Source organism: Symphalangus syndactylus, chromosome 6, assembly GCF_028878055.3.
Source record: "Symphalangus syndactylus isolate Jambi chromosome 6, NHGRI_mSymSyn1-v2.1_pri, whole genome shotgun sequence".
NCBI classification, from domain to species: Eukaryota; Metazoa; Chordata; class Mammalia; order Primates; family Hylobatidae; genus Symphalangus; species Symphalangus syndactylus.
In genome coordinates this window covers 12,558,412-12,583,577 of record NC_072428.2, presented here as the reverse complement: position 1 = coordinate 12,583,577, position 25,166 = coordinate 12,558,412, and the positions used below count along the sequence as shown (strand labels likewise).

The following is a 25,166-nucleotide window of genomic DNA, read 5'->3' as shown; positions in this document are numbered from 1 at the left end:
ACAAGTTCCCAGCCCAGGTCAACCTAAAACCCAGTTGAGTCTATACTGAATGTGAATGCACTGGCACAGGTATCAAATCTGAGATGTGGTTCCAAGAGAACAATGTTCAAATAGTTGGAAAGACAGGATGAAAAGGAGCTTGTTGTTGTTGTTGTTGTTTTATCAGACTCACAGCTGGGAGCTGGAGGGAGATGTCATTCTCTGGGAGTAATCATTGTCCCTTATGTCACTATGCCACATCGGCTTACAAAGCCCATGCGTGGACATTGTCCATTTCATCCTCCCCCCTCCATCGGTAAGCTAAGCAGGGACAGGGCTTATTTCTATCCTTCAGATATGAGAACTTAGAGTCAGCTGGTTTGGTCAACAAAAATGACTCCCTGTCCACACAGTGGTCCCTTGGAGGCCGACTGCCTTTTCCTGAGTCACCTTCATGCTGGAAAGCAAGGAAACACCTATACCACAGTAGAACCTGGGTTCCTTCTGCTTCATAATTTGTCTTCAGAGGTTTGCTTTAAAAGTTGTCTGGCCGTACGTCCTGGAAGGACAGTTCCCCTGGCCACTCAGTAGCAGAGCCAGAACTGGGACCCGCCTCTCCTGGAGGTCCGCCCCGTGCTCCGGGCGCCAAGCAGCCTGGACCTCGGTGCTCTGGCTCTCCTGCTTTCAGAACAGCCCCTGGGAACAGAATGGTACTCAGTGGCACCGAGGGGCTGGCAGTGCTGGTTGTGAAGACCTCACGGCACAGTTTGTGCCAAGCACACCCCAGATGCCGGGGAGGCAAAGAGTTGCTGCTGCGACACTTTGGGCTGCCTGAGAAGTGGGCTCTGGTATCCCCTGCCCCCTTCTAGCTTCCCTGCAGTGCAGACAGGTCCTCTGGGACAAGGGGGCTGGGTATGTCCCAGACCCTTCGCAGGCCATGCACCCCTTCTTTGTGCAGGAGCATCAGCCGGCCACCTGTTGTTCATCTAGCCCTGGTAATCCCTTCTGTACTGTGTCAGCAGTTCAAAAGGGCACTGTTAGTATTTTTTGCCGACTTCAATTAACGTGAGATTTCAGAGGCCCCTCTGATCACATTTCATCTGTCACAAGTCAGGAACAAATCAGACAGATTCCAGTTGAGAGGAGGAAGGAGAAGGAGTTTATTGCAAATAACAACAACCAAACAGTTTGGGCTGGGCCAGCAAAGGGTGTTCTGGGAGTGCCCGGCTGCCTCTGCACTCCATTTTGCCCCATGCCTGGGCCCCTACGTCTCCTTCCCATCCGTGTTCCTCCTCTCCCAAAAAAGATGTAAGTGCAATAACTTACTTTAAAAGGCAAGAACGTTTCTTTTAATATTTTGCTATAATGTAGTTACATGGTGGTATAGGCAGTAAAACTTTATGGAACCGACCTCATTTTTTTTTTTTTACATTTTTCTGGATTTTTACTGTATTTTTAATATATATTTTTAATATTCCACCCCAGGCCATTAAGCTAAAGGAAAAGTTGCATTTATACAGGGCTAAAATATCTTACAATGAGAACAACAAGTATCGGTTGAGGTTCATGTTCCTTCTAGCACTCAGCTCTCTTTTTTCAACCACTGCACACCCAAACAGATGATTAGACATTGAAAACTGTCCTTCAAAATCAGTAGTATAAAGGCCTAGCTCTATGCGTGTGAGTGAAGAGGGAAGAAAGGAGAGGCCGAGGTTAGGTCATGGAAGCACCTTTCCTCCCTACAGCATCCTGAAAGAAGTGAAGTGGGGTTGATGGGTCTTTGTCACCTTCTTATTTTTTAACTGGATAGTCACAGGGTATTATCCTGGGGGCCAGTTTACCAACCGTCCTCCCCCAGCTAGGCCTATTTGCCTTTGCACCAGACAGTCAGGGCCATGAAACAGACCAGGAACCCCCGCGTGTCTTTCAGGTTCTCGAAGATGGCCCCCCACTGTCTAGCCCAGGGAGGGAATGACTGCATAAGCAGGGTACATAGTTTTCATGGAAGCGTCCCTCTTGTCTGCCCAGCCGAAATGACAGATGGGGCACGGAGCTGGGTCCAGTGTGATCACAGCTGTGTGTGCTGGGGACCCACCCCACACTTGCTGCACCCACCCCATCGCAGTGTCTTTGAGCTAACCTGGCCACCGTGCTTCCCGAAGCTGGAGGCACGGTAGTGAGCGCTGAGAATCAAGTATAGTTAAAAGAATTCAAGGAAAGTTCTAAAAGCCCATGTCCTCCAAGTGCTATTTCAGCCTTGGAGACAAGCCTCTCTGTGTGCCCCCCAGAGCCCTCGCTCCCATGCCCCAGGAGTAGTGCTGGCATCTGGAGGGCAGTAGCAGCACCTTAGTGTCAAGCCTTGCCATGCTGAGACCTGTGCCCAGCAGGGACTGGAGGCTGTCAGTGTGGGGAGGCCGCCCATCCATCTGCCGGCTACCCATGACTTCATTTTTAAGTTGCCATCTCTGTTGAGATCTTAGGCAGATATCCAAAGGAAATCCTCACCTCTCAGCGTATTCGCATAGCAATGAACCACCTGGCAGGTAGATGCTTCTCTCCACCTGCCTTCATGAGCTTTACCTCCAGATGGCCTTGGGCAGCTGCCCTGACTTGCCCAGTCATCCTAGGAGCTGACAGGGCAGTGGGCCCCTGCTCTGCAGTGCAGAAGGCTGGGCCTCGCCACCTGTCTGGGAAGGGACTGGGCGCCAAGGTTCTCTTCTGGAGAACTGAGCTGCTGAGTGAATGCCCATGAGGCGTTGGAGAGGGGAGCTGCATGCAGCACCGGCCGCCCCCGGTGCCACCGTGGCCCGGGCCCTCACACCCTGGGTGGCACGTCCCAGGCTCCTCTCTCAGCTTAGTCTCAGGGCAAATACAAGCCAGGGCAGTCACGTCTCCACTCTGGGCCAGGGTCTTCTCTGTTGTAAAGTGACTGGACTAACTAGAGGGTTTCTAAGCCTCCTCCCAACTCGGTGGTCCTATGATACTTAATGTGGTTAGGTGGCCCCCAAGGGCTGGGCCAAGCCACGGAGGACAGGCCTGGGGCACGTGGCTGCCTTTGACGAGATGAACAGGAATGTTTCACATTTGGCATGTTGAATCCTAGACACTTTCTGGGTGTGTTGGGACAGGCAGCCATAGCCACAGAGCCTTCTAATAGACGCCTTTTCTTCTCAAGCTTTTGGGTTGAAATTTGCCTGACTTGGGTCTAGACCAGCCAGAGAGCAGATGCATGGAGGAACTGAGTGCCGGGGGCCCCTGCGGAAGAGCCCCCTTAAAGCTCTCACTCTCCCTCCCTGCCTGCTCTGGAGCTACCTGTCTGTCCTCCTCTTTGTCCTGATTCCCTCGCCCTCCCTGCTGGCCCACTCTGGAGCTACCTGGCTCTCTTCCTCTTTGTCCTGATTCTCTCATGGGTGAGAAAGACCCAAGGTGCAAGTTCCTTCCTCCCCCATCCTTCCTCAACCATGACCATTTCAGAAGGAAATGGGGGAGAAATGGGGAAACTGTTCCCAGCCTTAAGTTCTTCCTTTCCCTGGCTAGATTTTGGGGGAGTCTGGGTCATTTCAGCGAACCTTAGAACTAGAAAAAACTTCCCAAAAGTCACTCCAAATCCTCAAATATTTGAAACACTTAAAGCCAAGCCTCCAAGAACATTTAATTCAATGTCCAAGACCCTTTCACCTCTGCAAGATCAATTTTAGAGCTACGGTTCACAAAGAGGTCTGACTCTTATTAAGGCAGGCCACAGCCAGACCCTTCCCCAGCCTGGTTTCTGGAGTGGATGAGAGCACCAGGCAGACGGGAGACTGTCAACCCCGACCCCAGAGACCCTCATTCAACAACGCCAAATTTACCCTCAGCCCAACCCAGGAGGCCTTTCTGTGTCCGCTACCCTGAGCCTAGTGGGCCTGGCCCTACTCCATGACAGGAATCAAGGGAGAAGGTAGAAAAGGCGAGCCCTTCAATGCGAGCGCTGCCTGCCGGAGGGACCCCCCCGGGGTCTGACAGGCCTGCCTCTGGACGGTTACTGTGTACTCCCAGCTGAGGTGAGGGCTGGGGCTCAGGGCCAGACCCAAGCTGCAGGGGTCAGGCAGGCAGGCACGGAGCCCCACTTCCTGGAGGCAGGAAGCCTGGTTTCAGGAGGGCATCCTGACACCCCCTTTGCAATAGCAAAGCCAGGCCGAGGAGCCCAGGCCAGGAGCCCTTCCGCAGGCTGGAGAAAGGGCAGAGAGTCCTGGTCCCCATGGAAGAAGTGTAAGGACGGAGTGTGGAAAGCTGTGTGGAGAAGAGCAACACCCTCCTAGTGCCTGGAGGGACACAGAGCCCCCATCTGCCGTGGAAGGCTCTGGGCAGCGATGACACTGTGACAGATACGGCAGGGAGGACAGTCAGTTTGAGGCCATGGCAGGGCCTGGAGGCCGAGCATGGCCACACGTCCTCTAGCAAAGCCTGCGCACAGCTCTTGACCCTCTGCCGCCCGGTCCCCAAGCCCTAGCTTATGTGTTCCGAGTTGTGAGTCCTTCCATGCTGGGACACTGCTGAGCAGCCCCGGGGGGGGCCAGGGTAGGGCAGGGAAGGGACAAGCCCCTCCGAATCCTCCTGGAGGGACCCTCCTGGGCTCTGGATGGAGAACAAAGCTGCCCAGACCTCCCCACTGTACCGGATGCCAGGCAGGCGGGAGAGCGGGAGGACTGCCCGGGCCCCTGCCCCACCCGGAGCCTCCCCCTCTCCCAGGACCTTTCCTTCTTCTAGCACCGTGGGAGCCCTTGCGGCATCCGTGTTCTCAGCCTCCCTCAGGTCTGGCTCCTCCCCTATACTGTCCAGTGAGGGGCTGGCCCATGTCTCCCCTGGGGACTGGCATTGCTAGATGGCAGCAGGGGTCCTTGGCTCCAGCTCCTGTCATCCTCTGCCCACTCTCTCCAGGTGTATCCAGCTCAGGGGACAGCCAGGGATGCAGTCAGCCAGGCTCTGTCAGACTCGTCGCTGTTTGGAGGGAGGTGGAGGCCGGTGCCTCGGCCCCAGCAGGTCGGATTCCATGTGCTTTCAGGGAGAGAAAGATGGGAGGGCAGGAGGCTGGCTCTGCAGGGCAGCCTGTGCTTCAGACACACAGCCACCGGCCTGGTGACCAGGGGACCCCACTAGGAGCGGGAAGGGTGGACAAGGCTGGGCTGGTGAGGCTGCTGGGTCTGCATGGAAATCTAGCTTTGACTCATGGTCAACTAGGCAGGCCAGAGGAGCAGGTGGGAGAGAGAAAGCGCTTTCAGCTTTTCATGGATGCAAAGCTGAAAAACGTGGCCACCTGGCTTTCTCCACTGCCTGTGGCCGGGAGCAGGGGTCAGGGCCTCAGTGCCAGGGAGGGGCCAGGGGCCTGCTGCCCCCTCCCTCCCAGCAGTCCACGGGGCCTCAGACTTGGGGTGGCTGAAAGTGCTGAGGGTCAGGCCCCTGACCCAGGCCAGGTTCCTAAGAGGAAAGTCGAGTGGGAGGCTGGGGGCCTGGAAAACATGGGCGTGGCCCACGGTGTCCCGAGGTGGGGATGGGGCGGGGGTGCCCTGTCATGTGGCCCAGGAGATGGCCGCACTGTGCTCTTTGGCCTTCATGCGGAGGGCCGCGATGCTCGAGGTCTTGCGGTCCGGCTCGCCGTTGAGCTCGTAGCCATTGAGGCCTGGGCTGAGGCTGGCTGCTCCAAACAGGCTGCCCATGTGCGTCTGGCCCACGTGACTGCCAGCCCCAGACACACTCAGGAAGTCGGTGACGCTGCTGGCCCCAGAGCCAGGGGGGTGGGCGTGAGGGGACATGCAGGCAGGCACCGGGTCGCAGGGGACCACGCAGGCCGGCACTGGTGAGGCAGCCCCGTTGTTGCCGAGCCAGGACGGGTTCTGAATCTGGGAGAGGAAGGGAGAGATGTCACGGGCTGGCGTGCAGGCACGGTGTGGCAGGGGCTCACCCCTTCCCCCAGAGCACCTCTCCCGTCACTGTCCATCCTTCCCATGAAGCCCCTCTTGAGTGTTTAGCCTTGATGGATGTCCAGATACCTCTGTGGGGGTGGCTTTTACACCTTGGCATCTCTGTTCCCAGGGCCAGGCTAGCAGCAGAGGGAAGTTCAGTTCTAAGGAGTGACCTCAGGCTTCATTAAGGGCCCAGTGGCCAGTGGAAGGGTGACACCCCAGCACCCCCCAGCTGGCTTCCTATTTTTAGACTCAACTGTAGACTTGGCTTCCATCTGCGGATGGCAGCTGTGTCTCATTCCCCTCCAGCTCCTCCCCAGGCCCCTCACATCCATAGGCACCTGAGCAAGGTGAGCGGACCCCAACTCGGACAGCTTTGGCCTTGCAGGTTCCCTTGGGGCCCCACCAGTAGCCGGGAAGATGGAGGGGTTGGGTGAGGTGGGCAGCAGGGGCCTAAACCTCTCAGAAACCAAAGGTCAGTGGCTGAGGTTCCACGGCCTGAACTAGGAGGCTTCAGAACTAACTCAGGATGGAAGGAGCTGCCTCAAGGGTGGACAGCCAGAGCCGAGACCGGACCTCCTCAGGCCAAGGGGGCGAGGGCATGCACAGGCATCAGCTGGCCATCTTGTCTTCCATCGGTGCCACTGGGATTCCCTTCCCTCCCCAACGTTCACCTGGGGCTCCCATCTTCCTCTGCCCTCGAGGCACGTATAAGGAGGTAGAATTAGGGTGTGGGGAAGACCCGGGAAACTCTCAGCTTATGCACACGGGATTCCTGGTAACCTCATGTAGGCTTCTGCTGGCCTGCCCTCCTGCATGTGTCTGGAGCACACTCAAGGGAGGCATTTTAAAGCAGGGAGAAGGAGCTCAGTCCTAATCCCGGAGGGAACCGCATTTCTCTCCGCGGTGCAGGGGAAGGGGGACGGGTTGGCCTCCATCACCCCCTCTCAGAAGAGGTCTGAGCGCACACTGTGTGGTGCTGTAGGTGAGGTGGGGGTAGGAGGGGTGAACAGGGCCCTGTGTTGGTTTCTCCCTCCAGCTGTGGGCTCAGGCAGCAGAGCTCAAAGCCAAGGAGGGAGCTAGAGTTCCATCCTGGGAGGACGGAGGGAGGCTGAGTTTAGGGAGGGAGAGGGGAGAAAGAGAATGGAAGAACATAGTGCGAGCTGATGCCGATGGTGCCTGTATGAGACATCCCATATTCTTCAGCCTCACCTCCAGGCCTGTGCCCTGCCCTCCTGCCCTCCTGCCCCATGAATCCCGGGCTGGGGGAGAGGGAACGGAGGGCTGGTCTGGGTGGAGAGCCCAGAGACCATTTGCTAGCATAGAACCAGGTCAGGGAGAAGTAAAGGAGGCAGGGGTGCCCGTGCTACTGGCTGGCTGCTGGGCAGGGCCGGGTGGGAGCTGAGGCAGAGGCCATGGCAGAATGAGGCCTGAGCAGGGAGGGAGCAGCCACTTCTGCTGGGCAGGCTGAGGGGGGTCAGGAGTGGACTTGGACTTGGCCAAAAACCCATCTCTGCAAGCATCCCAGGTGCCTGATGTGACTCAATACTTCTCGTCCCTTGCATCTCACACTAGAACAGGGGACTGGCTGACAGACACTCAGGGAAAATGCTCTGGGGGGAGGGGAGGACGCGGCCCCAGAGGCTGAGCGCAGGCACACAAGCTTTTTGAAACTGTACAATTCACAAAATACTTTTGCACGATTGAATTTAGACCTTACAACTGCCTGACAACAGAGCTGAGCAGATGCTTTTACCACGTCCAAGGTACAGGTGAAAAAACTGAGGCTCAGAGACTTGAGACTTGCCTGAAGTGAGAAAGACCTGGAGCTGGAAAGATAACCTAAGTCCCCGGACTCGGAATCCCAAGCTCATTCCAACTTGGCCACGAGTCCTGGAGATTTCAGAGCTCGCTTTCTGAAGAGACCCTCCGAGCGGTATCTGAGGGCCTGGTGGCCTTCTGCCTGCCTTGGTTCCGATGCCCACAGCAGAAGTGGCCAAGGCTAGTGGAGGAAAGAGCCGTTCTCACTGCCCCAAACTTCCCTTCCCTAAAGTTCAGCCAAGCCTGGTTCAATGATTAGCTGGATAGAATAACCCTGGGCCTCCCACATTCTGGTATAAACAGGCACACCCCTGGAATGAGACGGAAGGGCAGCCTGGAGCCATAAGTCATCTCGGGGTACCTGGGCTCTCCTCCAAGGGGCTCATTCTCAGAGCACCAGGGGCTGGGGATCGGTGGCGGCAGCTCAGGGCGGGACTTACCTGGGCGTAGTTCTCAGCTCGGGTGAGGAGGGGCAGCTCATACGCAGTGGAGAAGTGGGTTCGAACCTGCTGCATCTGCCCAAAACGTTCCCGCTTCCTCCACTTGGCCCTTCGGTTCTGGAACCAGACCTACAAGACAAGAAAGCCTTTGTCACCAGGGTGAGACACCTGCCTGGAGGCCTCACTTTCAGGCAGTGCGAACTGTTCCCTTGAGCCCCCCATTAGTTGCAGTGCGTTTGGGAAGCGGTGCGGCCACACATAAATATCAACCTTGGTCTTTGTCCTCAAGAGCTGACAATCTAGAATCATCCACTCTGAGCTGGGAAGGTATCTTACCCCCACTAGCCATGGGCGTGATCCTGAGCCAGAACTTTATTTTTCTAAGCTTCAGAATCTAGAGCAGCCAAGTGTCACCACCTATGAAACAAGTCACTGGTCATCTTAGCAGTCATCTAACCAGACTCCTGTGGAGAAGCTGATAAAAGCTACAAATGCTCCTCCAGATGTGTTCTTCTAGACAATCACACACAGTTTTGCCAGTTTTCCCAAAGGTTCATGGCTCTCTAAGGCTTATTGGTCCAGATTCAGAATGCCTTCCTCCCTGCATCCTGTCTGCAGCCTTCTTGTTGGAGACAGTCTCCCAGCTCAGAACTCCCCTGTGTTAAAGGGAATGAGAGCCTGTGGGAGAGCAGGGGCTCTGCTGGGCAACAGAGGCAGTCAGGGAAGACTTCCTGGAGGAGGGACAGGAGCTGGGCCTTGAATGGTTGGCTGAAAGGAGGAAAGCCAATGCCTGGGTTTAGAAACAGCAAGGCATGCTCCAAAAACCTAAAGAGGTCAATTTGAAGGAAGTGGTGGGAAAGAAAGAAACAGAGTCAGATCGCAGGGGGCCTTGAATGCCAAGTGAAGGGTTTTTCCCTTGGTGCTGTCCGTAGAGGCAGTCACTACAAAATCTTGTATAGAAGAGTAGCCTGATGGTGAGAGGAAGTGGAGGCCCACCCATCACTGAACACAAGTGGATGGGATGTTGGCCTGATTGGGAGCCCAACGGGGGAGGGGAGGTCTCTGAGTCAGCTGTGGGCACTGGGGTTTTTCTGTGATGGGGAGTGTTGGGTCATTTTCCTTTGCACGAGCATTTCTGGAAGGCGGGGAACTTTCCCAAGGTTCAAGAGCAAGAGCTGCCCTACCCCTGGCCCATGAGTTAGGATCTGGAGAAGGGGTGATGGGGACGGGGTGGGTGAGAGAGGGAGAGTGAGGAGGGATCAGCTTCCAGGCCAAGAATGGCCTTAGGCTGATTCAGAGATGGACCGTGGTGCTCCTCAGAGGGAGGCCTCTGCCAGCTTGATGTGCACCTGTCTGCTGGCTTTGCAGACTCAGATGCCAGTGGGCACATCTCAGACAGCACGCTGCAGACCGGTAGAACAGAGCCGTGACAACAGCCTCAGCTGCAGAGCCATAAGGAGCCGTGCCAGGCCCTTCCAGGCCCAGGCATCGAGAAAGCCAACTTTCCTGAGGTCCAGTCCCGGCTCTCCAGGTGGAAACATTTCTCCATCCATCACGGCCAAGGCGGCTGCTGAGCTAAATACAGGAGTCAGCTCTCAAAATTCCTCTGCCTCAGAGCCTTTGAACTTCCTAGGAACCACTGCGAGGAGGGGAGAAGGAGGTGTGGACATGCTTCCTCACAGACGCTGCCTGGCCTCTTTGGGCATCCAGTGCAGCGGCCAACAGACAGGCTCATAGAAGCACTGGCATTGCCAAGGGCCTCAGTTTCTGCATGGCGAATGGTGCCTCATAGTTGCAGCAGGGGAGCTAGACGGGAAATGCAGTCCAAGAATGTTTAGAGTACTTCCCATTTGTTTCTTTACAGTTCCTGACCTTTCTCACTGTCTTTTGCTAGAGGAAAGAGGTCAAGGAAGATGGGGATGTATCTCATGTTACTGTGAGGAGGGTGGGGGTGAGCAGGGGTGCAGGGGTACACATTAGTATGTTTCTCCACTCCTGTACCAACTCACTTTCCCCTTCCTAATCCTAAGCATGTGTGTGTGTGTGCACGAGTGTACCCACTAGTGTGGCTGCATGCACGTGCATGTGTGCACACACATTGACTGGGGGAGGAGAAGCCTCTTCCCTAAAAACGGACCCTCTCCCCAGTTTGGGGTCTCAGCCCCTGCCCTGGCCTCCCAGGGCCCCTTTTCCTCCAGGGATTCCTAGGGTCCAGGCCCTGGCCGCCCACTGGGAGCCAAGGACAGATGGGGTCTCCTCCCTGTGCTGCTGAAATGGGATCCCTCTTTATCAGTGGCCTGGGATGGGAGACTGGGGCCAGGATGAGAGAATGAATCAGAGGAGCTTGTTTTCATTTCATGTTTAATTTCCTGCAGGCTTAGCTCCGTCTTTCCGCTCCTTCCTCAGCCTCCCAGGGTTTTCTGTGGGGGAAGCTGGGGGGAGGGGAGAAGCCACTGGAGGCATGGAGAGAGATGGCTTCTCTTTTTCTTTTTGTCACTGTGACTGTTGGGGTTCCCCTTGTGTCTCTGTGGGTTCCAGGTCCCCGTGGTGGGACGGTGGAAGTGGAAGATGTCCCTGCAGGCTCTGGAACAGAGGATCCAGGGATGGGCAGGGAGGGACCCCGAAGAGGGAAGGAGGTGGCCAGCGCCTGGCAAAGGGGTCTAGAGTGGAGGGAGGAGCCATGTAGGGGAGTGGAATGTGGGGCGCGGGCTCGCTGGAGCTGAGTGTGAGGGAGGAGATGTGGGTTATCTGGGGAAGACAGATGACCAGGCGGGGGAGAGGCCAGCAGAGCTAGCACCGTCTTTGGAACAGGAATGGAAGAAGGTCAGGCTGAGGGATTTATTTGAGAGCTGAAGATGGAAATGGTGAGAGGCGGGTGAGCGGCCGGCAGGAGCAGGGCAGCCCACCTCCTCCCGCCTTCTTCTCCTGTTCCTTTGTCCTGGGGCCTTACCCTGTGCACCCAGTTCTGGCTTTTCTGCCCAGATCCAGACATGAGCTAGGTGAGCCTGGCTGGTCCTCAATATCCTCCCCAGTAAATTGGAGGCAGCAAGGGTATCCCCAAGACCCCTTCTATGCTCACATCTGCAGGTCCTGAGGCTTGGAGTGTCCTTCTATTTCTGACCCCTGGCGCCCCAGGGGCTCCGAGACTCCCTTCCAGATGCCACACCAACCCCCAGGCCCGCTCCTGTGCCTCCAAGCTCTGCACCGCAGGCCTGTCTCCACTGTGCAGCCCTAGGAGGACAGCCAACCACAAGGTCCCCACTGTTCTCCCAGGCTGAATGTCATACCTCAGGACCACCCCAGCCTGGGCCCACTCAGCACAGGCCTCTCCCGAGGACCGGGCTGTGCAAGGAACCAACTGTCTTGGCGGAGGCCTCGCTAACCGCAGCCCATCTGGGGCCAGGGTGGGGTGGCCCAGGGCGGGGAGGCCTCTGTCTTATTGTCTTCAGACACCAGCTGCAGAGATTGGAATCCCAGACAGCAGAGAGAGGCCCCTGCAGCACCCTGGAGCAGGGCCAAACCCCAGGCTTCTTCCCAGGAAAAGTCCATCTTGGGGCCCCCATTGCCCCGTCCCTGTCCCCACCACCACTCTACGCCAGGCACCTGGCTTGCCACCAGCTGAGTATGGGCCCTGAACAAACACAGCAGAGGCAAGCAGGGGGTTCCATCGCCACCCCCTTACCCCCCCAGGGCACTGCCAGGCTTAGGGCTCAACCCAGAGGTCTGACGCACATGAAGATCCCACCCACCCTGCTGCCTTTATACAAAGAAAAGCCTCTGAACAATCTGGCATGTGTCCTTGTACAGCAAACTAAAGTCAAAGAAGCACTAGGCTGCAACTCAGGAGTCCCGGATTCCAGTCGCAGTGCCGCTACTGAGTGGCTGCTGTTAGCTTCAGGTTATGACTTCCCACCTATGGGCCTCTTCTTCCTCGTCTATCAAATGGGAAGATGGGGTGATCATTTCCAGCACTACCGTTCTATAATTCTGTGGTCCTCCCACTAGGTGATAAGATATGCAGCACATCAGAGTTTCCTTTTCTGCCTTGGCTGCCAGGAAGCTCCAAGTTGAAGTTTGTGCTCAGTGGCAACCATGAACCTTAGCCTAAATATTTTTTACCACATTACCTCCGCATTTCATGCCATTGTTCTTGTTTTTAGATTGGACAAATAAATCTTTAATTGTAAGCTACCTCAACTCCATTTTGGAAGTAGGTATAAGTGTGTGTGTGTGTGTGTGTGTGCATGTGTGTGTGCAGAGGACACTCTGTTTTAGTTGTATGCTGGTAACTGAAAAATGCTCTGTGTGCCTTTGTTTTCATGTTTTGTACTCAAAGCCTCATTCTTCTTTCAGTACTTAGTGAATTCTACTCCCGGGCACTGCCATATGTTTGTTAGGAAGCATGCATGCAACCCACATATGCAAACACAAGTGTACACACATACTGCACAGAAAATGAACAGGTTTATCCCACACCAACACAGCACCTACAGGGCTGTCCCATAACCAGCCATGCCCCTTTCTCTACCTGTGCCTGTGGGTCCTCCCCAATCCATTTGCTGGAGATCAGGGTAGATGCTAGGATTCCTGTCCAAACTCAGGCATGTAAGGTCATGTGAGTGGCTGGTTGTCCAAATTCAAATGAGATCTGGGTGTGTGAGGGCTTCTGGATTCACAGGAAAGCCCCAGCTGCCCTGTCGTCCTTCCTCAAACATTCATTAGGCACTGGAGGGGAATAAAATGGCAGTCTTGCCAGGTGCAGTGGCTCATGCCTGTAATCCCAGCACTTTGGGAGGCTGAGGTGGGTGGATCACCTGAGGTCAGGAGTTCAAGACCAGCCAACCAACATGGTGAAACCCCATCTCTACTAAATATACAAAAATTAGCCAGCTGTGGTGGTGCACACCTGTAATCCCAGCTACTTGGGAAGCTGAGGCAGGAGAATCGCTTGAACCCGGGAGGCAGAGGTTGCAGTGAGCCAAGATTGCACCACTGCACTCCAGCCTGGGCGACAGAACAAGACTCTGTCTAAAAAAAAAAAAGGCAGCCTGGGCTGGGCATGGTGGCTCACACCTGTAATCCCAGCACTTTGGGAGACCAAAGCAGGTGCATCACTTGAGGTCATGAGTTCAAGACCAGCCTGGCCAACATGGTGAAACCTCCATCTCTACCAAAAAATACAAAAAATTAGCTGCGTGTAGTGATGCACGCCTGTAGTCACAGCTACTTGGGAGGCTGAGGCATGAGAATCAGTTGAACCCAGGAGGTGGAGGCCGCAGTGAGCCAAGATCACACCACCGCACTCCAACTTGGGTGACACGGTGAGATCCTGTCTCAAAAAATAAAAAATAAAAAATAAAAAATAAATGGCAGGCTGCCCTCAGGGAACTTACAGCAACTCAGCCATGCAACTCCTCAGCATCACTTCTGGTAGCTGCAGTTTCTGAACAGCTACATAGTTACTGATAACCACTAGTCCTTTTCCACATTAGCCATTTTGGAAAAAAAGTTTGTAGACTCTATTAGAGATGCCTCTGCCTTCTTAAACAGAACATGGTTGTAACTGATGAATCTTTTACTGACGCCTTAGAACAATGCTGCTGAAGATGCTTTCGTGAATTAATGCAAGAGTCCCTGGGGCCTGCTGAGGATTGCAGGGTTGGGGCATCTCTGTCCTAACATTGAAGGGCCCAGCCCACTGAGCTGCATGGTGCTTTGCTGATTAAAAAAAAAAAAAAGAAGATTTCTCTTTGTTCTAAAGCTATTGATTTTTCTGGCCCACTGGAGAGGGAAAAACTGCTATATGGCAACACTTTATTTGCTATTTCCAACAAGCTTTGGTTTGGAAAAGCAGACTGATTATGACATTTATTTTGTGTTAAATTGAAACTTAAACTTGAGTGTGTGAATTTTGTCACCTGTGTTTTGGCTACTCATGGGTCTTTTCTTTCTTTCTGATCCTTTCTTTGCTGTGAATTCATGCTGTTCGGGGCAGACACAGCTCTCTGGACAAGGGTTGATTGATCCATGGATACTTATTTTTTAGCCTTGATGCTCTGCGTTTGGCTTTCTCTAAGTGGTGGGAATACAGTGATGAACAATCAGTGTTTGATCTCAAGGAAATCACAGTTTAGTGGGAGGGGACAAACAAGTAAAATAAGCCAGTCAACAATCCTGTAAAGAAGAAAAAATAGGAGTTGGGCACAGTGTCTCATGCCTACAATCCCAGCACTATGGGAGGCTGAGGTGAGGGATTACTTGAGGCCAGGAGTTTGAGACACATGGGCAACAAAGCAAGACCCCGTCTCTACAAAAAATTTAAAAACTTATCCCAGTCATGGTGGTGTATGCCTGTGGTCCCAGCTACTCAGGAAACTGAGGCGGGAGGATCCATTGAGCCCACAAAGTTAAGGCTACAGTGAGCCATGATCACACCACTGTACTCCACGCTGGGTGACAGAGAGAGACCCAGTCTCTTTTAAAAAATAAACAAAAATACCCAAAAGATAAAATGGGCCCAGGCATAGTGGCTCATGCCTATAATTCTAGCACTTTGGGAGGTCGAGGTGGGAGGATTACTTTAGCCTAGGAGTTTGAGGCTGCAGTGAGCTATAATAGTCTTATTGCACTCCAGCTTGGGTGATAGAATGAGACCCTGTCTCTAAAAAGAAAACAAAAAAAAATTAAAAAAATTGTTAAGAAGATAAAATAGGACAGTGTAGCAAAAGGTGAGCTGGTTTGGTTCTGTTGTATTGGGTTGGGTTGAGTTCTATTGGGTTGTGTTGAGTGGGTTGAGTGTGTCAGATTCCATTGTGTTGTGTTGTGTTAGGTTGAGTTCTGTTGGAATGTGTTATATTGGGTTGTGTTGTGTTGGAAGGGGTTGTGTTAGGCTTAGTACGTTGAGTTCCATTGTGTTGTGTTGGGTTGAGTTGAGTTCTATTGGGTTGTGTTGCGTTGGGTTGGGTTGAGTTCTATTTGGTTGCACTGAGTTGAATTGAGTGTGTCAGGTTCCATTGTGTTGTGTTGTGTTAGGTTGAGTTCCATTGGAATGTGTTATATTGGGTTGGGTTGTGTTGGAATGGGTTGAGTTGGGTTGAGTGTGTTGAGTTCCATTCTGTTGTGCTGGGTTGAGTTGAGTTCTATCAGGTTGTGTTGTGTTGGGTTGCACTGAGTTGGGTTGAGTGTGCTGAGTTCTATTGTGTTGTGTTGTGTTGAGTTGAGTTCTATTGGGTTGCAATGAGTTGGGTTGAGTGTGTTGGGTTCCACTGTATTGTACTGGGTTGGGTGTTTTGGTTGTTGGCTGATAATAGGGGGGCTACTGCTTTGGCCACAGTGGTCAGGAAGACTTCTCAGAGGAGGTATGAGTTGGGACTTGAAAAATGGAGGGGGATGCAGCCATCTAGGCAGAAGGAAGAGCTAAACTGTTCTCTGTTTCTGCCCATTGGGATGCTGTAGACATTGTTTTCATGTTTGTCCTGTTTCCTGTCTAAGAGATAGGCCTTCTAGAGCAGGGACCAGTAACCCTTCTGTGTGTGAAACAGCCAGGACTCTCACACTGTGTAAAGCCCAGAAACAGCCAGCAGCAGCCTTCCTGCCCCTCTGCTGGGGGCCCTCCTTCCTTTGCACCCCCCTGCCACAGCGCAGAAGCCCAGTATTAAAGAGGATAAAAGCAGAGTTGCTCTAGTTGGGACTGGGGCATGAGGGGCAGGCTAGGAGCCCCCACTTTCAGGTTCTCAATGAACTGAGGAAAGAAAAGCCATGGTGTGGGTTGGTGGGCAGTCAGGAGACCCCAGCTGCAGCCAAGAGCCCAGGGACAGGCTCTGCTTTACCAGCCTCACTCCCGGGTGGCCCTCACTGACCTGCACGCGGGCCTCGGTGAGGTCTGTCCTCATGGCCAGCTGTTCCCGTGCATACACATCTGGGTAGTGGGTCTTCTGGAAGACCTTCTCCAGCTCCTCCAGCTGGTAGCTGGTGAAGGTGGTCCGGTTCCGCCGCTTCTTGCCCTTGTTGCTCTCCGAGTCGGCCTTCTCCAACGGGCTGGGGAGGTCTGAGCTGGCCCGGTCCTGGGGCCCCTTCACCCCAGCCTCCTTGACACTTAGGTAGCTGCTGTCCATCCCCACAGTGTCAGAGTCAGGGGGTAACTCTGGCTCACCCAGGGAGCTCTCTTTAGCTGAGGGAGGAGGAAACAAAGTCAGAAACCAATAGTTGAACCAAGCAAGAGAAGGGGGATGTCAGGGGGAGAGTGGGGCACTCGGGTAGCCACCCCCTGCCTTTTTCCTCTTAGAGCTCATTGGATGCAAGGTCAGGAGACTTGGCTTCTAATTCTGGCTTGCCATTAACATGCTGTGTGACCTTGGGCAAATCTCTTCCCCTCTCTGAGCCTCTTTGCCATCATCTTAGATTAGGTCCCTTCCGGCAACAATGTTATGTGAACCTAAGTCAGCCAATCTGACCTCTGTGACCTTTAATCCCCACCTCACTGACCCTGAGCTCCTCTCTCTAGAGGGATTCTCTTCATCAGGACTTTTCTGGGCCCCGAGAATTCTGACCCCAGTGCCATGGCCTCCCTGGGTGGAAGGGAAACTCATTCAGCAGCCATGTCTGGCCCAGTGGGGCTTGGGGTGAGGAGGACCCAGCATTGAGGCAGACAGGAGTGCCCCTCCTTTCCTGGCCTAGTCCTACCAGGAGTTCAGCAGGAGCTGTGGAGACTCTGCCCCAAGAGTCCGGTGCTGAGGAGTCAACACCTCCTTCCCTGCCCCCCAACCCTGCACACTGGTCTCACCTATTGTTCAAGAGAAGGGTCTTTCTTCCTTGGGGGTGCATGGGATTGAGGCATGGGCCACATTTCCTGTTACAAGCAGCTCCTGCTGACTGTTTACTGAGGCTGCCCAGGCACCTTCATCCCCAGCACACTGACCCCAGGCCTGGGTGGGTGTACAGGAGCACAGCTCCCAGCCACTACGTCTGACAGATGGAACCCGCCTGGCACATTCCTAGGAGCTCAGGACTGCAAGGACGAGTCAACTCATACAGGTCAAGGAAGAAGAGGTGGAGGCTGGGGTGGGAGAGTGTGGCGAGAAGCCACTTTACCACCACACAGCCTGGTGAGCTTCCGAGGCAGACACACTCACCTCCTGGCAGAGGGTTTGGGACAGCAGTCCCTACCTTTTTGGCACCAGGGACTGGTTTTGTGGAAGATAATTTTTTCCATGGGTGGAGCAGGTGGTGGTGGGGAATGGTTTGGGGATGAAACTGTTCCACCACAAATCATCAGGCATCAGATCCTCGTAAGGAGCACGCAACCTAGATCCCTCACATGCATGGTTCACAGTAGGATTCACGCTCCTGTGAGAATCTAACGGCACCGCTGATCTGACAGGAGCCAGAACTTGTGGTAATGCTTGCTCACCTGCCACTCACCTCCTGTGTGCAGCCCAGTTACTAACAGGCCATGGACCGGTACTGGTCCACAGCCTGGGGGCTAAGGATCCCTGGTTTAGGTCATGGACTCTTTAGCGCCGCTATGAATCCTATGGCCGTGACTCCCCAGCTGCATGCTCAGGAGAGCTTACCTACCCTCTATGTGCCTCAGTTTCTCCCTCTATAAAATGGGGATGAAGATACTTATAGGATCTTCCTCATAGGGTAGCTGTGGGAAATAAAGAGGCTAGTGTGCTGGCTATGTAGTTTTGCCATTATTGATATTCACATTTCTAGTCTGGACTTGCAAAGCCACAGACCCTGTGACCATTAGAGGACTCCGACCCTAGAGAAGTCCTCCAAGCATGCAGGCCCTTGGGCACGGGAGCGTGTGCAGGGCGTGCACAGATGCCTAGGGAAGGGCAGCCAACTGGGTGTCTGCAGATGTGGGTGTGAGCTCCTCGAGAACCACGTTCCTTGTCTGTAACTTGGGGAAAAGGAACTTGTCTAGTGGAAGAACAAACACAATAAATAAGACGTGTGGGGAGCATTTGACACGACCTATCACGTGCGGGAGCTTTGATCATCACAACAAACATGTGTAGTAAGTGTGAGCATCAACCACTCTGACCCTTGGTTTCTTCTTCTGGAAATAGGTCCAAGCAATGGGCATTAAGTGTCAGAATGATGCCTCTAGTCCAGGTCTTCGGACTCCCTCCAGATCCTGAGGGCTGAGGCTTCAGACTCATCTCATCCCTGGCTTTCTGTGCACACTGGGGAAGCTGAGAGGGACATTTGGCCTGTGGCATTCTCACCTCCCTCTCCAAGGCATCAAGAAAAGAGCATAGAGGTGAGTGCCCAGAGTAGGCCTGGAAGCAGCTTCAGGAGGCTGCTCCTGAGGGCCGCTGGCAGTGCAGACTCCATGGGGGTGCACGACCAGCCCAGCGGCATCACGCATGACACCTATGTGAGCCCAGGCACATGCAGACAGCCACAGCTTCAGTGACAGCATTCTGCAAACTGCAGCTGGCAGCTGGGCCAAGAGCTTTCAGCAAAGATATTTATCTTCCTGGCAGACAAATACATTTTATGTTTTAGGTTTTTTTTTTTTTTTAGAAACCCCACCCAGCCTCACCAAAAATAACCATCCCTGTTTTGCAACTTCCTGGAAGCCAGATGAGGGGCTGAGGGAGGTGAGCACTGAGCCCTGAGCCCTGAGCCCTGAGCCCTGGTCCCCAGGCCCCATCTCACAGCCCCATAGACCCTTGCTGGGGATCAGGACCACCCTGCACAGCGATGGGAGCTCCATGTTACAGGAACTGAGAGTTGGTATGGACCAGCCTGAACTCGTAGTTTTAACTGGGGGGAAACTGAGGCCAGAGAGAGAAGGGAACATGCCCCAATTCCGGACAGAGCACAGCCTCTCAGCTCCTGGCCTGCCCTCTACTCCTTCCCCTGGGGTCTTAGGCCTTATTCCCAGGGAGAGAGGTAGGGGCAGAAGGAACCCAGGGGCCTCACATGACCAAGGCGTCCTGCTCTGTCCATCTTGTGGGGAGCAGGACCAGCCCCTGAAGTTGAGGGATTGAGGATGCGGCCTGGGGGCAGCCTCTCAGCACTGAGCCAGCTCTTGGCCTCTCAGGGGAAGTGGCAGAAGGTCCAGTCTTCATGGTGACAAGTAAGGGTAGAGTTTTGTCCACCTCCAGCTGCCCACTGAGACCAAGTGAGCAGGCAGAGATAGAGGTGGCATAGGGTGTGCAAAGACCACCAGCCCAAGAGTTGGGAGCCCTGGCCAAGGCCCCTGCTCTGCCCAGGACTTCAGATGACCCATTTCATCTCTGGAGTCTCACCTACAAATAGGGACAGCGGGGTAGTTGAGGGTCCCTCCTCCCTTGCTCACCAGCAGCCAGGACTGTCCCTGAGGACCTGGGGAGGGGAGGAGAGGGGGAGGGTGTGCCTGTGTCAGAGATGGAAGGAATTCAGGAGAGCGCTGCTCCTGACTCCTCAAGGAAGAAGGAAGCAAGCCTTCTAACCTGTCTTGAGTCAGCTTGCTTTAAATTCTGAGGCTGGGTTCCTCATTTAGACAACAAAGAAAAATTCCCGAAGTTCTGCAGCTCCACTCAACCGGTCAGAATGAAAAGCATAGCCCTCTCAGAGTCTGAGCCCTAAGACCCCAAGCTCAGGCTGTCTTTGTCCACCTCCCGCCACCCTGCAGCATCACCTGGCGCTGGTTCCAGTCTAGGGTAGCAGGGAGCTCACTGCCCCCAGGACAGCGGGACTATTTGTCCTTAGACCCAGTCCATGTCTGTCTCCTGTAGGTCTGGCTCACTGGTTCCAGTTCTAAACCCCCAGCACCCTTCCCCATGACAGCCCTGTCCCTGCGGGCATTGAGAGGCTACTGCCACCCCTCTGAGTCTCCCTTACTTCTGCAGTTCCCACTGCTGTTCCTCGCTGGCCCTGAGTTTCTCTGGCCTGTGTGAGACAGAGGGTGGCAGGGATGAGATGAGGAGTGGGGCTGGGCCCTGGGCAAAGCCCCCAGATTGCTCTCCAGGGAGATGACCCCGGACTGGCTGGAGAGTCAGCGTGGTGGCTGAAGGCCTGGGTGCTGGTCAGATCTGGCTCCCCGCGAGGTGCCCTCCTCAACAAGACGGCTGCTGAAAACAGAAGTCCCACGTCTCAGGCTGATTGCTCCTGACCAAAGGAAACCACTCACCTTGGTCCCCCAAGTCCCCATCTCGGGCCCCTGCCTCCTTCCAGCTGACCTCCAAGATCCAGTGCTCCTCCAGGAAGCCCTCCCAGATTGCGACTGTTTTCTGTCCTCTGCTCACCCTCTCCACTGACTGCCTATGTTTACTGACTCATATCTCATCAAGCCCTGAATGTCCAGCTCCTCCTATAGAATGTCAGTTCCCCAAGGGCTGGGACCTCATGCCATTTGTCCCTTCTCAGCCTGAGGCTCAGCACAGGGTAGGTCAGCTGCTCTTCAAGCAATCGTAGGTCAGCATTATTGGCATAGACTGCTTTTGATGAAGTGGGAAGCATGCAGCTCAAGGTTATATTCTCAATGGGGAGCCACTGAGCCCTTCAACCTCTGCTGGAACTCCCCCTGGGAGGACCCCCGTACCACTGGGAGCTGCCTATTCTAGTGCTGGGAACCCATGGCTGTTGGATTTCAGCTGGAGAAATGCATGGAGTGGAAAGCCTTGCTTCATTCCCTTAACCTCTACCCACCTGTCTTGGTTCAACCCAATGGCATCACTCTAATCTAGTTTCACCTTTTTAAAACAGGAAAATCCTTGACAGATTTCCAAAGGTGACTGATTTTTCTTTTTTCTTTCTTTCTTTCTTTTTTTGGCCGAGACTTAAAGAATGACCTTCTAGAGGCATTTTAGGGAGAGGGTGGCTGGCAGCATCTGTGTGCACAGATGTACACCCAAGGGCATGTGGCACAAGTCTGCCGTTGTGAGTGGGTGTGGGGAACATATGTGTAGTTGCTTGTGGATAGGTTTGTGGAGTGTGCTTGCTTGTGTGGTCAAGTGCAGGCACACAAGTGGGATGTGTGTGCCCGTGGGCATGTGGGCAGTTGTGTGTGGGTGCAGATCCGCATGGGTGGGTGTGGACATGGGTGGTGTGGGCCTGTCGTGGAGCTGTGCACCGGTCCATGCATATGGCGCTAGGGGTCTCAGTCATTTTATCCTCCATGGTTTTGATTACATCTATTTGTCCTCCAAACATCTGCTTTGTGGGGGACATGCCGCTCACTCTGTTCTCGGGTGAGCTGGCCCCACACGCCCTGTGGCTGAGTGCACACACCAATGTAATCTCTTTAAAAAAAAACAGGCCAGCGTGAGGCCCTTTCATGCTATTGAAAGGGCACTGACTAAACCCACTGCTGTCCAAACAGTCCTGTGGGGGTGAGGGCGGAGGTTAAAGGTTAGCCATTGATCACGTCCCCATCCCATCTCATCTGCCACTGGGGTCTGTCCAGAGCTCAACTTGAATGTCCCTAATTTAGCTCCAGTCCCAATAAATAATGCCAAAGGGGTAGTAGTGACTGGGCTTAGACTTCAGCACACATGCACGGGGCACAGCTGTTTGCAGAGACAAACAGTGTCCCAGCCCTCAAGGGGCTGCCAATCTTCAGCAGACGGTGGGGTGGAAATGGCAGTCCTCAGGCTAGCCAGCGGCACAGGCCATCCTGCTCACCCACAGCCACCAACCCAAGCCCTGAAATGCTCTCGAAATATGGAAAGTCTGAGAAACTGCCCCAGACTGGAGGAGGCCAAGGAGGCATGAGGACTAAGTGTAATCAATGTGTTCTGAGGGGCATGCTGGAACAGTAAACGGACATTGAGGGAAGCCAGTGAAATCTGAATAAAGTGTGGAGTGTAGTTAATAGTAATATTTAACAAAAAGTGGGCAAAATATTCTAGCAGACACTTCACCCAAGAAGATATACAGGGAGCAAGTAAGCATGAAAGATACTCAACCTCATTACCCACTATGGAAATGCAAATTAAAAGCACAATGAGATACCACTATGTGCCTATCACAGTGAGAATAAGAAGACCTGATGATGCCAAGTTATGGTGACGTATGGAGCACCTGGAACTCCCATCCATCACGGTGCAAACACTTGGGCGGTGTCTTATCTAGTTAAACTAACACTGACCTCATGACCCAGCCATCCCGCTCCTAGGTATTTACCCTACAGAAATAATGACTTATTTTAAGAGGAGAGGAACCCAAACCCATAGGCAAATGTCTGCAGCAGCTCTATTCAGAATAACCCCGAAACGGAAACACCCCCAAGTGTCCTTTGACAGAGGAATGGAGACGCAAGCTGTGGTCCATCCAGGCCACGGATCGACTCCTCAGTGAAAAGAAAGAACTGTTGACGAGCAACGACATGGATGAATCTCAAAGGTGGCCTTAGGGTCTGTGAACGAAGCCAGTCTCAAATTTACATGAAGCGCAACTTCACTCAGCTAGCACATGAATTCTGGGAAAGGCAAAACTACGGGGACTCTAGGCAGCAGATCACTGGTTGCCAGGTTTAGCAGGAGGGGGAAGGTTTGTCTACAAAGGGCTTGCACTGGTGTGATGGAACTATTCTGTATCCTGACTGTGGCAGTGAATACATGAATCTATACATGAGTGTGTTAAAACTCGTAAAAGTATATACCAAAAAGCTTTTTACAGCTGGGCGCGGTGGTTTGCGCCTATAATCCTAGCACTTTGAGAGGCAGAGGCAGGTGGTGGATCACCTGAGGTCAAGAGTTTGAGACCAGCCTGGCCAACACGGTGAAACCCCGTCTCTACTAAAAATACAAAAATTCGTCGGGCTTGGTGGCGGCCACCTATAATCCCAGCTACTTGGGAGGGTGAGGCAGGAGAATCGCTTGAAAACGGGAGGTGCAGATTGCACTGAACTGGGATTATGCCATTGCACTGTCGCCTGGGCAACAAGAGTGAAACTGTGTCTCAAAAAAAAAAAAAAATTTACAGCATGTTGTTTTCAAATTTTAAAAAATGTGACTAAAAAGAAAATACAAAATTGTGTTCAAATATATAAAACAAAAACTAAATTAAAAGTTTATATGCCTTCACCCAGAAATCTCACTTCTAGGAATTTACTCTAAATAAATAACCGTAAGAATTCACTAGAGAGAAAGTTCATCATGTCATAGTTTAATATGTAGGAAAACCGACAGTAATCAAAATATTCAACAATAGGGGACTGGTTAAATAAAGGATGATATTTCCATAAATGGAACATCCTTCCTGATAGTCTTTATTCTGCACACTGTTTCTTTTTTTGAGACAGAGTCTTGCTTTGCCACCCAGGCTGGAGTGCAGTGGTTTGATCTCGGCTCACTGCAACCTCACCTCCTAGATTCAAACGATTCTCGGGCCTCAGCCTCCTGAGTAGCCGGGACTACAGGCATGGGCCACCACACCCCGCTAATTTTTGTGTTTTTAGTAGAGACGTGATTTCCTCATGTTGCCCAGGCTGGTCTTGAACTCCTGGCCTCAAATGATCCACCCATCTAGGCCTCCCAAAGTGCTGGGATTACAGGCATGGACCACCGCACCAATATTAGGTATTTATTTGTTCTTCTGTTTTCCCTTTGTTTATTGTCTCTCTTTCTCCCTCCCATGGAGCAGGGAATATATCTGAACATGTGCGCTTTGTTTACCCTGCTGTGTAACACCTAGTATCATAGCTGGCATGCAGTAGATGCTCAGTAAACATTTGATGAACAAATGAATGAAATGATGCTGAGAAAGGATAGGGTTGTAACACATGCAAAGATGTTCAATTTATATCAGATAAATCTCATTTTGACCAAAAAGAGGAAGGGAATGGAGCATTTGTCCTCAGAAATCACTACAAGTTTCCAGAAGTGGCAATATGGGTCTATGGGTTAATTTTGTTTCTTTTCTGTTTTTTTGTGGGGGGGGGGGGCTGGTCTGAATTAATTTTCTATTTGTTCTCCCAGGAACAGGTTGAAACATTATCTGAAAACAGTGATGAGAATCCTGGATGGCGCATGCTCTGAGAGCGGGCTGGGCTCTGTGCTGTGCGATTGTGGGAAGCAAGAGACAAGCACCACTTGGAATAGGCTGGAGGAAGGTTAGGGAAGCTTCCGAGAAAGGCCCTTTTTATGCCGTGGGGATTGGCCACTGTCCTCACAAACTGGGTCCCCGCAACTCAGACCTCTAGGATCTCGGTGACTCTCAAGGTGACGCTCAGTCCCGACCTCCTGAGGGGTTTCTCCACCTTCAGGCTCATGACCCTCAAATACAACCAGAGGGAGTGTCTAAAACATACACAGCTGGTCACGTCAGGGCTCTCTCTGTAGCCTTTCACTGGCTCCCAGATCCCTCCTTAGAATAGCCAGAAAAAGTACAGGGGACTCAGTTAAACTGGAATTTTAGATAAACAGTTAATACTTTAAACAATATAAGTATATCCCAAATATGGCACAAGAAATACTTATCCTACCAATTATTCATTATTTCAAATGCAGATTTGACTGAGCAACCTGGTTTTGTTGTTTGCTTGCTTGCTTCTTGCTAAATCTGCCAACCCTGTACATCAGGCTTATGTGGCATTCAGGGTCCCGAAGGCAGGACTGGTCCCCCTCAGACTCACGGACTTATACCCCAGCCTTCCATCTAGCTTGAGGTTCATAGACCTGCTTCCGCTCCGCAGCGCACTGCACGAGTGACTTCAGGCTTCTGCACTCCTGCGGGCACCCTTCCTTCGACCTAGCACGTCTCTCCGCCCCTCCTGTCTGTGGCTAACTACTACTTTCACCCGGATAGCTTTCTCTCTAACTTTTGTGACTTTTCTTTCCCATTACAAATAGTAATCTATGTTCTATATGGAAGATTAAAAAAAAATCAAGACAGACCAAAAGAAAATCACACACACACACACACACACACACACAAACACACACACAGAGAGAGAAGACATTACTTTGTAAACTTTTGTGGGTTTTTTTTTTTTTTTTGAGACGGAGTTTCACTCTGTCACCCAGGCTGGAGTGCAGTGGCG

The 25,166-nt window shown here is 52.9% G+C and overlaps 1 protein-coding gene across 1 annotated transcript in view; it reads right to left on the bottom strand.

The window, feature by feature from the left end:
- Positions 1-905: 905 nt before the first annotated feature.
- ALX4 (ALX homeobox 4) overlaps positions 906-25,166 on the bottom strand; it is a 51,260-nt gene continuing 26,999 nt past the window's right edge. Inside the window, exons 2-4 of the mRNA XM_055281846.2 lie at positions 16,042-16,352; positions 8,183-8,311; positions 906-5,858 (exon numbers count right to left, since the gene is read on the bottom strand). Of these exons, the coding sequence (XP_055137821.1) occupies positions 5,529-5,858; positions 8,183-8,311; positions 16,042-16,352 (770 nt within the window). The 3' untranslated portion in view covers positions 906-5,528. The remainder of the gene's footprint in view (positions 5,859-8,182; positions 8,312-16,041; positions 16,353-25,166) is intronic.